The 16,181-nt window shown below is 47.9% G+C and overlaps 1 protein-coding gene across 3 annotated transcripts in view; it reads right to left on the reverse strand.

The window, feature by feature from the left end:
* Window positions 1-646: 646 nt before the first annotated feature.
* Window positions 647-16,181, reverse strand: part of LOC123070111 (uncharacterized protein YNL011C) — a 37,431-nt gene continuing 21,896 nt past the window's right edge. Inside the window, exons 11-14 of one of the 3 annotated variants that reach the window (XR_006433388.1) lie at window positions 12,881-13,006; window positions 12,609-12,701; window positions 3,070-3,500; window positions 647-1,472 (exon numbers count right to left, since the gene is read on the reverse strand). Coding sequence is in view for 1 of the 3 variants with exons in the window: in XM_044493134.1 (XP_044349069.1) it covers window positions 1,320-1,472; window positions 12,609-12,701; window positions 12,881-13,006 (372 nt within the window). In the remaining 2 variants the exon portion in view is untranslated. Of the gene's footprint in view, window positions 2,985-3,069; window positions 3,501-12,608; window positions 12,702-12,880; window positions 13,007-16,181 lie in introns of all 3 variants that reach the window. The other 2 variants (XR_006433387.1, XM_044493134.1) reach the window with 2 other exon arrangements.

A 16,181-nucleotide genomic window follows, 5' to 3' on the forward strand; every position in this document is an offset into this window, starting at 1 on the left:
TTTGAAAATTGTTCACAAAATTCACAAAAAGTTCATGAATTCAAAATAACACAAATTCAAAAGAAGTTCGTGAATTTGAAATAATTAACAAAATGCAAAAATGTTCATGTATTCAAAAAGGACTGCAAATCCAGAAAAAAAGTTCACAAATTTGAAAAAAGTTCACAAAAATGAAAAGGTTTGTGATATTGAAATTTGTTACGATTTGAAAAAAGTCCATGAATTTGAAAAAAAATGAAATTTGAAAACAAAACATATAATAATGAAAAACAGTACAAAAACCTGGCAAAAACAAAGATAAAACCGGCCAAAAGCCTCTGGAAGCTTTACAAAACCAGAGGGAACCACAGGTTACAGCAATACAGCGCCAAATAGGGTATCGCAGATTATACACCTTAGTGGATGGGATGCAGACCAGCGGCCCAGACTCCGTGCGCACCGAGTGTCGTGCACAAGAATGATTATTCGGATAACTGACTGTTTTATGTCCTTACTTCCTTTTATACGGTGGCAACGGCTATCAACCCAGTTCCATGTATATATGCTCGTGCATTTATCCACTTTGCATGTGCTAGTCTCTTTCTTTTTTCATGCAAGCTTCTCCCAACATGGAATGCTTGTCACATGCCACAAAAAGGCCACGTGGTTAAAATGCCAAGTACCCCCTCTGTCCCATAATATAAGAACGTTTTTGACACTAGTGTAGTGTCAAAAGCGTTCTTATATTATGGGACGAAAGGAGTAGATCATAAACGACATGCTCAATTAAACAATTTTAGATACAACACAAAGATACAAGCCACCAGGACAGTTATATACTTCCTCCGTCCTAAAATAAGTCACTCGACTTTGTACTAACCTTAGTACAAAGTTAGTAAAAAGTTGAGTCACTTAATTTGGGACGGAGGGAGTAGTACCTAGCTATAACTTAATTAGATACAAATGCACTGAGACTGCCATAAGTGTCACATATTTAGATGTTTTAATCAGCTTGCCCTATTGGCTTTCCCACAGTGTCACATATTTAGATGTTTTAATCAGCTTGCCCTATTGGCTTTCCCACAGTAGTGCCACATAGGAAGTAGAACTGGCAACCGAAGCAGGCACTGGAATCGTCTGGAAGCATCACTATTCACCAGAACTGAAATGAATGACGGTTCTTTCGAGAGGGAGACTAGAACCTACTCTTATGCATTTTAGGTTTTCCTTTCAACCGTGTCATTTTGGTGCAAACCTGCAGCACTATCTGAAGTAGGACCACTAACATGATAAGAATAGGACTGGCATACTATGTACCTGAAAGTGCATCCTTCAGAGATTCAGCATACAGACGTCACGTTTTCAGTTAGAGGGTCAGGTTCCGCAAGGCGTGCATCCATGTGCTCGGATATCAGACCGGTCAGAGCTTGGATTAAAGACTGTGGATCAAAAATGACACCCACCTTCGTGTCGCGTACAGATTTCACGGTTAACTGCAACATACGTACATCGAAACGACTGATGTTAGTAAAAGCATAGTGACTACAGAAGCTTGTGACTAATGCCATACAGGTCAAGGATCCAAGACAAAGCAGCAAGTAGAGAATTAGGCATCAACATCAGTCATGATTACGGTAAGGTCTAAGGGGACTATTACATCAGTCAAGTTTGTAATGTTGTGATTCTAAAGTAAGCTTGTTTAACCAGGTTTATCTAAAAAAGCTGCAACAGGAAACAGTGTAAAATCTGCATCAATTACCATCATTTAAGCAACAATGAACTTATAATCTGATCTAGATTCTGTTTTACATAATGGGGATGAAGATCTATAGGTGCAACTGGATTGTGCGATGAAAATCCCAAGCAGCATGGAAACAAATTAAAAACTAGTGTACCAACAGGTTCCAAAGTGGGTTCATATGCCCATCGGTTCATCCATGCACTTATCCAGGTCAGCAGTCAAAGAAGACAAGCTTTAAGGAATATAAGAGCATCTACAGCCGGACTGGGCAAATCCGGCCCCCTATACACCCGCGGCCGCGGCCGCGGACAGCGCCCGCCAGCCCCTCATATGGGCTGCCGCATATCCACATACCTCAAATGCGGAGCCTCAAATCCATGCAATCCATGCACGTCAATCATACGATACAAATTGTCCGAATTCAACAGTCCAAAACAAAGCAAAGCAAGTCATAGTTCAACACATGCCAAAATGAAATCAATGTCTGAGCGTGACGGATGCCTCGCTTGTTGGCCGGATCACTCGCCGGACGCCAACCATGCCGCCTGCTCCGAGGCCATCCTTGCGTCCTGCTCCGCCTGCATCCTTGCCGCATGCTCCGTTATTGCCGCAGCCATCCTCGCCGCCTCGTACTCCCTAGGCTCGTTGAACTTCTGCTCCACAAGCAACTTCTTTGCATGCTCATCCAAGAGGGTTTCGTCCGCCAACATGATCTTCGCATCCTCCGCGTCCCATGCGAGTTGCAACCTCTCCTTCTCAACCTCAATCTCTCCAAATGTCTTGACCTTCTCGAGCTCCCATTTGATCGCCGCCTCTTGCTTCTCCAACTCGATCTTCTCCCTCTCAATTTCCAGCTTCTTCTCCGTCCTCTTCCGGTCCCCATCCATCTTCTCCTTTTGCGCATCCAACATGAGCTTGTACCTCTGCTCTTTCTTGTTCTCCCTCGCTGAAAAAATGCCCGCCCATGTGGAGGACATTTTTGTAGCCGCGGCATCACGGGAGGCCCTTGCCTTCTCCCACTTGTTTCCCATGACTTGTCGCTTATCCTTGGCACGGTGGCTCTCCCATTCTCGACGACAATATCGTCCTCTTCATCGGCCAACCCAATAGATTGGTGGGAGCTTGAGCCATCATTCCTCTTCTTGCCGGCCTTGAGATCGGCCACAAGTTGTGTCCTTCTTGGCACTCCTTTCAATATGATCCAACAATGGCTAAAAGCAAACGGCTTCTCCGTTTCATGATACAAAGTGGCCGCCACCAGCGTCTATCAAACAACATATGTATGAGCACGAGAATGCAAACACAAGAAGCATATACAAATGATGACGAAATGAAGCAATTGAGCTTACGTGAGTTGCCACTCCCATCCCACTTTGAGGGCGTTTGGTCACTTGTGAGTAGTAGCTGACGTACTGTTCACTTCCCCTTGAATGATCCCCCATCGATGTTGGAGAGATGCCATATTGCGGTTGGTCATGATAGGATGCGGCTCCACATATTCCTTTTGTTCGTGATACTCCATCCAAATCTTCTCCCAATACTTGTTCCCCTTTTGCTCGGTGCCGCAAATTGGATCCATCGTTGTGGCCAACCAATCTTTGACCAACAAGATGTCCTCAAAAGTTGAGAATGCCGGACCTCTTGCCTTCGCCATCTTTCCCTTCGTCTTGCTCGGATTGGGATCGGATGTTGTCCCAACTTCAAATGAGGTGCCCCCCAATTCATACTCCATTTAGGTCGGACCTTGATTGTCATTGGTCATGTCCGACAGGAACACCTCCTAAATGATCATGGTTTGCAAGCATTCATCATGGCTGAAATGAACTAGTGGTCTATGCAAAACACTGAACATGCCATATGCAAAGTTAATTGGACAAGAGCAACAAAAACATACCGACTCTTGTTGTGTCATTCCGTCAAACAGGTTGTGGGCAGCCCGAGAGCCGCCAGTGCCCGTGCTCATCCGTGCCCGAACGAGCTGCGATGAGTGATTACGTCCACCGCCGACATCTACGTGGGCAGAAAGCTCTCCAGAATGCCCCTAACTAGCTATCGGATCCTCCTCTGTCCCAACGTGGTCCGACGACGCAATCCACGTTGGCGGACGAATGGATGGGGTGCGGGGTTCCGGGCGGGGGCGACGGCTGCTCGTCCATGTCCGCATCTCCCTGCGCCACCGCCGCCACTTCCCTCTCTCGCTGCAGGCGACGCCGCATCTTCCGGGTGATGATCTCCGGCTTGCACGACAAAGCCAAGGACGGGACGCCGACAGACAAGGCGAACGCAGTCTCTGTCACGGCGCTCTGGGACGGGCTGGACGACATCTCAGGCGGTGGATTGGGACCGGCGATGAGGATGGGGAGCAAGGATGGCGGACGGCGAGGGCTCGGGCACGGGAAATATAGGAGGGAGGCAGGAGGAAGAGGAAGGGTTTGGTGCAAATTATGGTGGGGTACGGCTGTCGGGTCTGACGTGGCGAACGCGCCCGAGCGCCCCCATATTGTTGGAGATATGCCCTAGAGGCAATCATGTATGATGATATTTCCTATATGTTTATGAATAAAGATAGTCCTTGGACATTATCAATGATGTGTATCAGCAAGTACATGACTTGTTTGTGGGACTATGCATTGTATGATAATTGTCCTAAAAGGTCCCTAGTCGAAAGGGCTGTGTGGATGCGCAACCGACTAGACTAGCATATGACACGGTCGATGGCTTGGTCTCACTAGCCATGAAGCATTGGATGCTAACCGGATAATATGCGCTCGGAAGGATCTGGTCGGATCCGATGTCGGATCCGAGTCGAGATAAGGTCCGAGTTGGACAGACCCAACTATGAGATGCAGCGATATGTCATCTGTGAGTCTCTAGTACAACATACGTTCTATGTCCTAAGACCTGAGCTGGCGCATGTACTCGGGATGGTGACAGACCTGCTTTGGGCCGACCAAACGCTACTCCGTAACTGGGTAGTTACAAAGGTAGGTTTCAGGCTTGTCCAGACCCATGCTGCGAGACATGGTCGAGCAAGATGGGATTTGCCCCTCCGGTTAGGAGAGATATACTCTGGGCCCCTCGTGTGATCCGACCAAGATAAGCATGGCCATGCGACAAGGATTATGAGATAATACGGATAGTGGTCAGCATCACTGGAACGAGAAAGAGGTCGGGCTACCACAAGGATGACAGACTCGCCTTGAGCCCGACAACATATATCGCGTGGCAAAAGGAACAGAAGTATGATGTACAGGTTCACCTAACCAGTTTCATGGTCTGCTTGGTGTTCGGCATGCCTTGCTAGAGGCCGCTACCAACCGTGCAGTTCGGAGGTGATCCGAACTGCGACCAAGCCGACTTGAACCTAAGGGGTCGCGCGCTTAAGGGAAGGAACCTACAAGGTCGGATCCGAGGACACTGGTCGGATGTGATCCGAGTTGTATTCGGATTGTGGCCGAGTAGACTTGTGGGCTTTAGGGTCTGTGCGAGGCCCAAGTGTTGAGCCTACGACGGACGCCTATATAAAGTGGAGGTGCGGCACACTCATGCGGTTGATCGCTTCGGCATCGCAACTAGGGTTTGCATGTGTTGCGAATAGCCACCTCCACTCGCCACTGGTTGTGTGATCGGACCTAGCAGTCCGCCGCACGACGTTCCCCCTGCACGTGCGGATACCGTTAGAGGCGGTGCACTTGCACCGCTCCGACGAACCTGTACGAGGGATCCGACGACCGGGTGTTCGAGGGAGATCGGACAAGGAGGAGACAAACCACACGGACGCGCTGCCCCAACTCTTCTTCCGCTGCACGGCACTGCGCATCTAGTGGTAATGATCTGCGATCCATTCCCGTAGCATGTTCCTGGTTGTTATGCGCGTAGGAAATTCTTAATTTGCAGTCGCCGCACCCTACCGTAGAACTCAACAGTGGTATCAGAGCCTCTGCTATAGGATTTGGATTCAGATTGTATGCATATTAGATATGTTGAGGCAGCTGATGAGATCTGTTGTCCTTGATGAGATCGGCTATGTGCACGGTTGATGAGATCAATTGCACATGGGGATTTAAGAGGCTATGTTTTCTGATGATCGGAGTCGATAAGGTCGTGACACAACCTACCCCTACCGGTCGGTATCCGCCATCGGGGTTAATAGTGAAACGTGAACCCGAATCGGACTCGCGATGATCGATAAGATCGGTCAGATCAGAAAATTCGGCGTGATCAGAGTTCAGATGTGATCTGTGATTTCCGAAAACGTCGGGCGCTGCCCGCACCCGCGAGGGGTGCTGCCCTTTCAAACCCCGCCGGCTAACCGGCTAGCGGGACCGCCGTGTGCGTAGCGCCTTGTATTTCGTACACGATCACTCAAACCGGTAGAATACGATTCTGTGCATAACTTTATTTTGCAGGGTTTTATGTGAATAGTATGGCTCATGTGTATGTGATGCATGTGTGTAATTTAGACATGGCCTGCGTGCCATGTTTGTCAGCCGGCAGGAGCCAAAGTGTTGTCATTATAATGTATAACGACCTGCGTGTCGACTTGTGACTCTATGTAAAATTCATTACTAGTAGTAGTAGTTGGATAATAGAGATCAGGTTGGTGGCTTGGCGTCCCGGCGTGACAAACAAGATGAAGTTCCTAGATGGTCATCGGAGTCGGAGCCGACCTGGAAGAACGTCCATGAAGGAGCCATACTATTTCACAATATGTGTTTATTTGTGATTGTTATGCTTCTTTGTTTCTATGCATGTTAGAATGGTAGAAAGATCCCTCATGAATATCAAGCGAATTGACATCCCCGATGTTGCACCTTTGCACGTCAAGTACGTCTAGTAGTGGGCTCATAAAATTGGGGTGCTGCTGGGTGTCCTTGAACTGAAGGGTTCGTGTCGGACACGGACATGCATTGCATCAGGTTAACTTGACAAGGCTATCAAAACGGTTTTGGGCCTTGTGGCAGAGAAGGTTGGGGGCCGGGGTATGAGATACCTTCCCGACTGACAGGAGTCGTATAGAGATACGATTAGCAAGGAGTTGCTTACCGGATAGGCATGTTGTCTAGCAGTGATGTTAAAGCTCACTAGTCGCATGTGCTAGTCGGATCCTGAATCACTGAGAGTTTGCGGAGGGATGCCAACTTCAGTGGGGGTATTTATATTTAAGGCCTGAATTGCTCTACATAAACACATTGCTTAGTGATTGCATATTTCTGTTGTAGATCAATGGCACCACCTGTTCAACCCAACTTTGCATTGAAATCAACTCTGGAAAAGGATAAACTGAATGGAACAAACTTTATCACCTGGTATAGAAATCTGAGAATTGTTCTCAAGCACGATAAAAAGGAACATGTTCTAGAGGATCCACTTCCAGAGGAACCTGCCAATAATGCTAATGCCACAACTAAGAATGCTTACCAGAAACTCGTTGATGAATCAACGAAGATCTGTTGTCTGATGCTGGCTTGTATGGAGCCCGATTTGCAACAGCATTTCGTAAATGTTGAGGCTTACGATATGATCGAGAGTCTCAAGAGCATGTTTCAGATACAAGCTAGGACCGAAAGGTTCAACGCCTGGCGATCCTTGATGGATTGCAAGCTGAAGGAAGGTGATCCACTGAGCCCACATGTGATCAAGATGATCGGATATGTGCAAGCTTTGGATCGTTTGGGCTTCCCGCTCTTGGATGAGCTGGCGACTGATGTTGTTCTGGGTTCTCTTCCGCCCAGCTATGGGACATTCATATCGAACTATCATATGCATGGCATGGATAAGAAGCTCACTGAATTGCATGGGATGCTCAAAGTGGCAGAGCAGGATATTAAGGAAGGCACGCATCAAGTGTTGATGGTGCAGAAATCGGCTAAGTTCAAGAAGAGTTGGTCCAAGAAAAAGGCTAAGGCAAATGGCACGGAGACGGTAACCTCCGCCGCTGCGCCGAAGTCTGGACCGGACTCGAAGACCTTTTGCTATCATTGCAAGGAAACTGGTCACTGGAAGAGGAACTGCAGCAAGTGGCTTGCAGAGCATGGCAAGAAGGCCGGAAATGCTTCTTCGGGCAAAGGTACACTTGTTGCATATGTTATAGACATTTACCTTGCTGACATACCTAGTAGCTCTTGGGTATTTGATACCGGATCGGTTGTTCATATTTGCAACTCGATGCAGGGGCTGGTAAGAACTAGGCGTGTGGCACAAGGGGAGATTGACATCAGGGTCGGCAACAAAGCAAGAGTTGCTGCGTTGGAGGTCGGCATGATGCAGCTCCAGCTTCCTTCCGGATTCATTATGGAATTGAATAATTGTTATTACATTCCCGCACTTAGTCGGAACATTATTTCTGCCTCATGTTTTATGAGTCAAGGTTATGAATTCAATTTAAAGGACAATGGTTGTTCAATATATTTGAGTGGTATGTTCCACGGCTATGCACCCATTGTTGATGGGCTATTTATATTGAATCTAGAACAAAAACCGGTCTATAACGTGAATGTCAAGAGGCATAAGCCTAATGAGATAAATCCGACATACTTCTGGCATTGCCGGCTTGGACACATTAGTCTGAAACGCATGAAGAAGCTCCATGATGATGGGCTCCTAACTTCGTCCGACTTCGGGTCGTTCGAGACATGTGAATCATGCTTGCTCGGCAAGATGACTAAGTCTCCTTTCGCAAAGAGTTGCGAGAGGGCGTCCGAGCTGTTGGAGCTTATACACAGTGATGTGTGTGGTCCAATGAGCACAACTGCCAGAGGTGGCTATCAGTACTTCGTGACTTTTACCGACGACTTGAGTAGATAAGGATATATCTATTTGATGAGGCACAAGTTGGAAACTTTTGAAAAGTTCAAAGAGTTTCAAAACGAGGTTGAGATCAGCTTGGCAAGACTATAAAGCTTCTGCGATCAGATCGTGGAGGTGAGTACATGAGCCAGGAGTTTGATGATCATCTGAAAAGCCGAGGTATAGTACCTCAACTCACACCTCCGGGTACGCCACAGAGAAACGGCGTGTCGGAATGGAGGAATAGGACCTTGTTGGACATGGTCCGGTCAATGATGAGCAAATCGGATTTACCCTTGTCATTCTGGGGATACGCTCTAGAAACTGCAGCTTTCGCACTTAACAGGGTACCATCAAAATCTGTAGACAAGACACCACATGAGATGTGGACCGGGAAGAGTCCCAGTTTGTCTTTTCTAAAGATTTGGGGTTGTGAAGCATTTGTCAAGCGACTTATGTCAGACAAGCTTACACCCAAGTCGGATAAATGCATATTCATGGGATATCCGAGGGAAACCTTGGGATATAGCTTCTACAACCGGGAGGAGAACAAAGTATTTGTTGCTCGAAACGGGGTTTTCCTTGAGAAAGAGTTTCTCAATCGGGAGGCCAGTGGGAGGACGGTTCGACTCGAAGAAATTCGAGGACCACTCGAGGACGGCTCGGCTGGTGATAGATCATACCGGAGTCAGTCAGGGAACCCGTAGTGGAAGCGGCACCGGAACCACGGAGGTCGGAAAGATTGCGCAGAGTGTGCAATGTATTGTTGCTAGAAAGCGACGAGCCGGCCACATATGCGGAAGCAATGGTGAGCCCAGATTCCGAGGCATGGCTGGAGGCCATGTGATCCGAGTTAAAGTCCATGGATGAGAATCAAGTCTGGGACTTGGTTGATCCGCCACCTGGCGTAACTGCCATTGGTTGCAAATGGGTCTTTAAGAAGAAAACCGATGTGGATGGAAATGTTCAGATCCACAAGGCTCGGCTTGTCGCTAAAGGTTATGGACAAGTTCAAGGAATTGACTACGACGAGACTTACTCGCCGGTAGCGATGCTGAAATCGGTGAGGATCGTACTAGCTATAGCTGCATATTTTGATTACGAGATATGGCAGATGGATGTCAAAACGGCTTTCCTTCACGGAAATTTAACCGAGGACGTGTATATGATACAGCCCGAGGGTTTTGTCGATCCGACTAGCACTAGTAAGGTATGCAAGCTCAAGAGATCCATTTATGGCTTGAGGCAAGCATCTCGGAGTTGGAACATTCGTTTTGATGAGGCCGTCACTGGTCTCGGTTTCATCAAAAGCAAAGAGGACTCTTGTTTATACAAGAAGTTAAGTGGGAGCTCGATAGTGTTTTTGATCTTGTATGTGAAGGACATAATACTGATCGGGAACGATGTTTCGATGCTGAACTCGGTCAAGGAGTCATTGAATGGCAAGTTTTCGATGAAAGACCTTGGTGACGCAGTGTATATTTTAGGCATTAAGATCTATAGAGATAGATCGAGGAGGCTGCTCGGCTTAAGCCAGAGCACGTACATAGATAAAGTGTTGAAGCGGTTCAACATGAGTGAGGCGAAGAAAGGGTTCTTGCCACTCTCACATGGTATAAGGCTAAGCGAGACTCAGAGTCCTTCGACATCTGATGAGCGAAGCAGGATGAGTAGGATTCCGTATGCCTCGGCAATCGGATCCATCATGTATGCCATGATATGTACAAGGCCTGATGTTGCTTTTGCAATAAGCCTAACAAGCAGATACCAGGCCAACCCAGGTGAGAGTCACTGGGCAGCGGTAAAGACTATTTTGAATTAACTGAAAAGGACTAAATAGATGTTCCTAGTTTATGGAGGTGAGGAAGAGCTCATCGTAAGGGGTTACGCCGATGCTAGTTTCCAAACCGACAGAGATGATTGTCGATCGCAGTCCGGATTTGTGTACGCCCTGAACGGAGGGGCAGTGCACTGGATGAGTTCCAAGCAGGATACGGTGGCCGATTCTACCACAGAAGCCGAATACATTGCGGCTTGTGAAGCTGCAAAGGAAGGTGTTTGGATCCGGCATTTTCTGGATGATCTTGGTATTTTCCCAGCCTCGGTGAAACCGTTCGACCTTTATTGTGATAATTCTGGTGCCATCGCACAAGCCAAGGAGCCGAGGAATCACCACAAGGTCAGACACATAGATCGGAAATATCACCTGATACGAAAGATCGTAAAGAATGGTGATGTAGAATTATGCAAGATTCACACGGATGCAAATGTTGCAGATCCGTTGACTAAGCCGCTCCCACAACCCAAGCATGAGGGGCACGTTAGAGCTATGGGCATTCGATGTCTACTTGATTGACTCTAGTGCAAGTGGGAGACTGTTGGAGATATGCCCTAGAGGCATATCATGTATGATGATATTTCCTATATGTTTATGAATAAAGATAGTCTTTGGACATTATCAATGATGTGTATCAGCAAGTACGTGACTTGTTTGTGGGACTATGCATTGTATGATGACTGTCCTAAAAGGTCCCTAGTCAAAAGGGCTGTGTGGACGCGCAGCCGACTAGACTAGCATATGACACGGTCGATGGCTTGGTCTCACTAGCCATGAAGCATTGGATGCTAACCGGATAATATGCACTTGGAAGGATCTGGTCGGATTCGACATAGTCGGATCCGAGTCGAGATAAGGTCCGAGTCAGACAGACCCAACTATGAGACGCAACGATGTCATTTGTGAGTCTCTAGTACAACATACGTTCTATGTCCTAAGACCTGAGCTAGCGCATGTACTTGGGATGGTGACAGACCTGCTTTGGGCCGACCAAACGCTACTCCGTAACTGGGTAGTTACAAAGGTAGGTTTCAGGCTTGTCCAGACCCATGCTGCGAGACATGGTCGAGCAAGATGGGATTTGCCCCTCCGATTAGGAGAGATATACTCTGGGGCCCTTGTGTGGTCCGACCAGGATAAGCATGGCCATGCGACAAGGATTATGAGATAATCCGGATAGTGGTCGGCATCACTGGAACGAGAAAGAGGTCGGGCTACCACAAGGATGACAGACTCGCCTTGAGCCCGACAACATATATCGTGTGGCAAAGAGAACAGAAGTATGATGTATAGGTTCGCCTAACCAGCTTCATGGTCTGCTTGGTGTTCGGCATGCCTTGCTAGAGGCCGCTACCAACCGTGCAGTTTGGAGGTGATCCGAACTGCGACCAAACTGACTTGAACCTAAGGGGTCGCGCGCTTAAGGGAAGGAACCTACGAGGTCGAATTCGAGGACACTGGTCGGATGTGATCCGAGCTGTATTCGGATTGTGGCCGAGTAGACTTGTGGGCTTTAGGGTTTGTGCGAGGCCCAAGTGTTGAGCCCGCGACGGACGCCTATATAAAGTGGAGGTGCGGCACACTCATGCGGTTGATCGCTTCGGCACCGCGACTAGGGTTTGCATGTGTTGCGAATAGCCACCTCCACTCGCCATCGGTTGTGTGATCGGACCTAGCAGTCCGTCGCACGACGTTCCTCCTGCACGCGCGGATACTGTTAGAGGCTGTGCACTTGCTCGCTCCGGCGAACCTGTACGAGGGATCCGACGACCGGGTGTTCGAGGGAGATCGGACAATGAGGAGACGAACCATACGGACGCGCTGCCCCAACTCTTCTTCCGCTGCACGGCACTGCGCGTCTAGTGGTAACGATCTGTGATCCATTCCCGTAGCATGTTCCTGGTTGTTCTGCGTGTAGGAAATTCTTAATTTGCAGTCGACGCACCCTACCGTAGAACTCAACACATATCCGCCCCATATTTGGGCTGGATCTGAGGGGTGTCGGTCAGCCCGGGTATTTGAGGCTTGTTTAAGGAGCCCATCTGGATCGCATTTTTGTGACCGGTCACTGACCGGGCCATCCGCCTGGGCGTTTGAGGCGGGTTTGGGCGCCCGGCTGTAGGTGCTCTAACTAGTTGGTGCCTTCATTCACAAGGTTGTTAATTTAGAATGCAAATAGGGAAGAAATCCTACTTAACACGGTAATTCTGTAAAAAAATATCAATAAGCACCATTGATAGCCAATAGAATAGAACTACATACCACATGAAAAATTCTTTTAGATGCCAAATGTTCAACATCTAAAGGAATTTGGCCTCCTTCAGGAACCAATATGGCATTAACATAGTCTTTGGGCTGCACATAACAATAAAAAAATTATGCAGGGAAATATTATCCACTATAGCATTAAGAATTAATATCCACATTCAGAACAGAATGCTTGCATGCTCAATAACTACGTATCAAATAGCATTACGCTCAATTACAATCGTCATACGATGAATTATTTTTAAAAGCATTGTCACCAAACTTACATGATACTTTAGACTTTTGTCAGGATCACCATATGTCCGATTTAGAGAATCCGTAATTGCAGTCACAAAGCCAGAAGCAGACAGCCCAATAGTTTCTCTATCATGTGATCCATTTAAAAGAAGTACCTTCAATTTGAAAATATTTTGGTGAGAGCAATAATAAGAGCTAGAAACACAATGGACTGCAAGAAATTAAAAAGACATAAAAAGAGCAAAAATCCACCAGTTCATCACTTCTCCCTTAGCCGCCACACACAACGATTCACCCCGAGCTGCCATATGCAGAGCCACGGGTACGTCTCTCCGTCGACTTAACATGGTATCAGATGCCGGCGACAGCGGGACCTGAGGAGACGCCAATGTTTTTAAGGCGGTAAGGCGAGGCAAGGCGCTGGGGGGCGCCTCACGGCCTAAGCGCTAAGGCATAAGACAAGGCAGACGCCTTAGAGAGTTCTAAGCAGCAAAATAGAGTAGAATTTGGTAGCAGCTAGGCATACACACCTTGCAGTTGCTGCTGGTTGTGAGATAGTGAGCAGAGCACTAAGCAAAGGAGCATAGTTGGCTAGCTGCATAACATAGAAGGCACAAGCAGAGGAGCATAGCTGGACAACTAGCATGCTACATAACATAACAGAGAAGAGGAGGAGATCTGCCGGAGAGGAGGGGGAAGATCTGCCTGAAAGGAGGAAAGGAGGGGGGAAGCTGCCGGAGAGGACTGAGGAAGAGGGGGAGAAGCTCACGTCAAAGGTGGGGGTGGGAGAAAACTGGAACTAGTTCGATCTCTCTCCCCCTACTCGTAACTGTTGGCGCCCAGAACTCTGGTTCCCGCCCATAATCTGTTTCCCGCCTGAAGCCCCAGCCTTGCCTGAGGCGTCCTGATTAGCTGCTGCGCGAGAGGAAGGAGAAGTGCTGAAGTGATGTGCTGCTGCTGATTTGCTTCTACTGCTACTGATTGAAAGGGAAGAGGAGGAAGCACTGAGGCTGCTGCTGGAACTACTGCGGAGGCGTTGCTGCTGCTGTGTGTAGCTGGTCAAGAAAATGAGTGAACCAAAAGGCCTTGCTGAGTCTGTCGAGAAGCCCACTCTGTTCCTCACAGGCTCGAACTTTGGGACCATCGTTCCTTGACAGGAAGCGGCTCAGAAGATCTGAGTTGTCGCCCACGGACATCAAGCCTGAGGTGGCTACCAGTTATCTGAGCTGGGCTCGGAGGGCATTGCTGGTTGTGGAGCAGAAGGAGCTTGATGGGCACTACTTGTTGGGTACTGTTGAAGAACCAGTAGACAAGACTAGTGCGAAGGGAAAGAGGTGGAAGGTCATCAACTCTATGCTTATTGGGTGGTCGTTGAACTCGATGGTGCCCTCCGTTGGACGCTCTCATACGGAAGACTCTGTCCACCCAGTACTCTGGCAAGGGCAATGCCATGCTCATTGCTCAGATTGATGGGAAGATCAGTGATATCATATGTGGCAGAGCTGCGGGCTTTGTAAGCAGACCAGGATAACTGCGATCCTCTGGAACTCTATGATGTGGCTTGCATCGAGTCAGGACACAAGTGGATGGCACGCAGGCGTGTGGTGGAACTTTTGGAGGGGCTCAAAGGTTGCTTTGATGTCAGGAAGGCATCCCTGCTGCACCAAACTCTCTTGCCTACTATTGATGAGGCTATTGCAGCGATGACTAAAGAGGAGGCACGGCTATCTCTTGAGCAAGCAAACTTGGAGTTGTGCCGGCTTCAGCATTTGGAGTCACTAAGCGCACCTGGGGAAGTAGGTCACCTAAAGTGGGGACTGTCCAACTCGTGGCAGAGGCAGGGAATATAACAGAGGGGGGAGTAGCAGAGGCAGGACTGCTAGAGGCGGAGGTGGATACTCGGGGAACTCAAGGGATCAGACTATTATGGGCAGAGGTGGATACTCAGGAAACTCAGGGGTCAGAGGGCACACATGGCAGTTGAAGAGGACAATGGGCCTATGGAGACTTTGCTCACTGGGCCTCCACTAATGAAGGTAATGCTGAAAAGGCATCTCTTGCTACTAGTGAGAATGATTCAAAATGGGTTCTAGACTCTGGAGCATCTAAGCATGTTGCGGATAAATTCTATGTGTTTTGAGTCTTACAATAAGCATCCTCCTGCTCACAAGGGCACTACACAAATTGCCGATGGTACAAAATAGCCCGGTCGTAGGGGTTGGTGCAGTAAAGTGCACTTCAACCATCTCCTTATCCTCGGTTTTACGTGTGTCAGCTTTTCCTGTCTATTTGGTCTCTTTGAGGGCTCTGATTGATCAAATAGACTGGTGTGTGACTCTAGACAAGTTCGGTTATTTGATTCAGGAGAGCCAGATGAGCCAGACGGCTGAGATTGGCACCAGGCATAGGGGGCTCTGGTATGTGGACCAGGGGGTGCAGCTTGGTGTGTGTTGCGACCATGGAGGACAAGGAGAAGCGGACGATGATCCATTATTGTAGGATGGGACATGTATCTTTGATAAGATGAGTAGAATATTTCCAGATGTTATGTGTAGAATAGGCAAGGCAAGTTGACATGTGACACTTGCGAATATGCTAAACACACAAGATTTACGCTTATTCATTCGGATGTCTGATGTCGATGAATGGAATGAAATATTTTGTTACCTTTATCAACTGTTATGACTTGGATTTATTTGATATGTCACAAGGATGAGGTGCTTAGCTGTTTTTAGAACTTCCACGCCGATGTGAAGAATCAGTTTCACGTGCAGGTGATCAAGATTGAATATGGCACGGAGTATGTGAACAACACCTTTGGGGGCTTCTTGTCTGACCAAGGTATTCTTCATGAAACATGTCCTGATACCGCCTCCCCAAAACGGTGTGGCAGAGCGAAAGAATCTTCATGTTTTGTAAGTAGCTCGCTCGCTCATGTACACGATGACTGTGCCCAAGTTCTTGTGGAGTGAAGGAGTCATGCCACCCACATACTTGATCAACCGAACACCTTCCAGGATACTAGGTATGAAATCCCCAAGTGAGTTGTTGTTTGGAAAAGATAAGTTTGTCGTCCCTCCTAAAGTTATTTGGCAGTACTTGTTTTGTTCGGGATGATAGACCATCTGTTGGGAAATTGGGCCCACAGGCAATGAAATGTGTTTTTATGGGTTATTCCTCTAGTCAGCAGGGGTATAAGTGTTGGAGTCCCTCTGGGAAACGCATGTTTGTAAGTATGGATGTCACCTTCAAGAAGTCTGAGCCATTCTATGGTGAGCCGACTGATCAGTCTGTTGTTTGCAGAGCTTACCACTTAGACTCTGTGAAAGA

The sequence above is a fragment of the Triticum aestivum genome, chromosome 3B (genome assembly GCF_018294505.1).
Source record: "Triticum aestivum cultivar Chinese Spring chromosome 3B, IWGSC CS RefSeq v2.1, whole genome shotgun sequence".
NCBI classification, from domain to species: Eukaryota; Viridiplantae; Streptophyta; class Magnoliopsida; order Poales; family Poaceae; genus Triticum; species Triticum aestivum.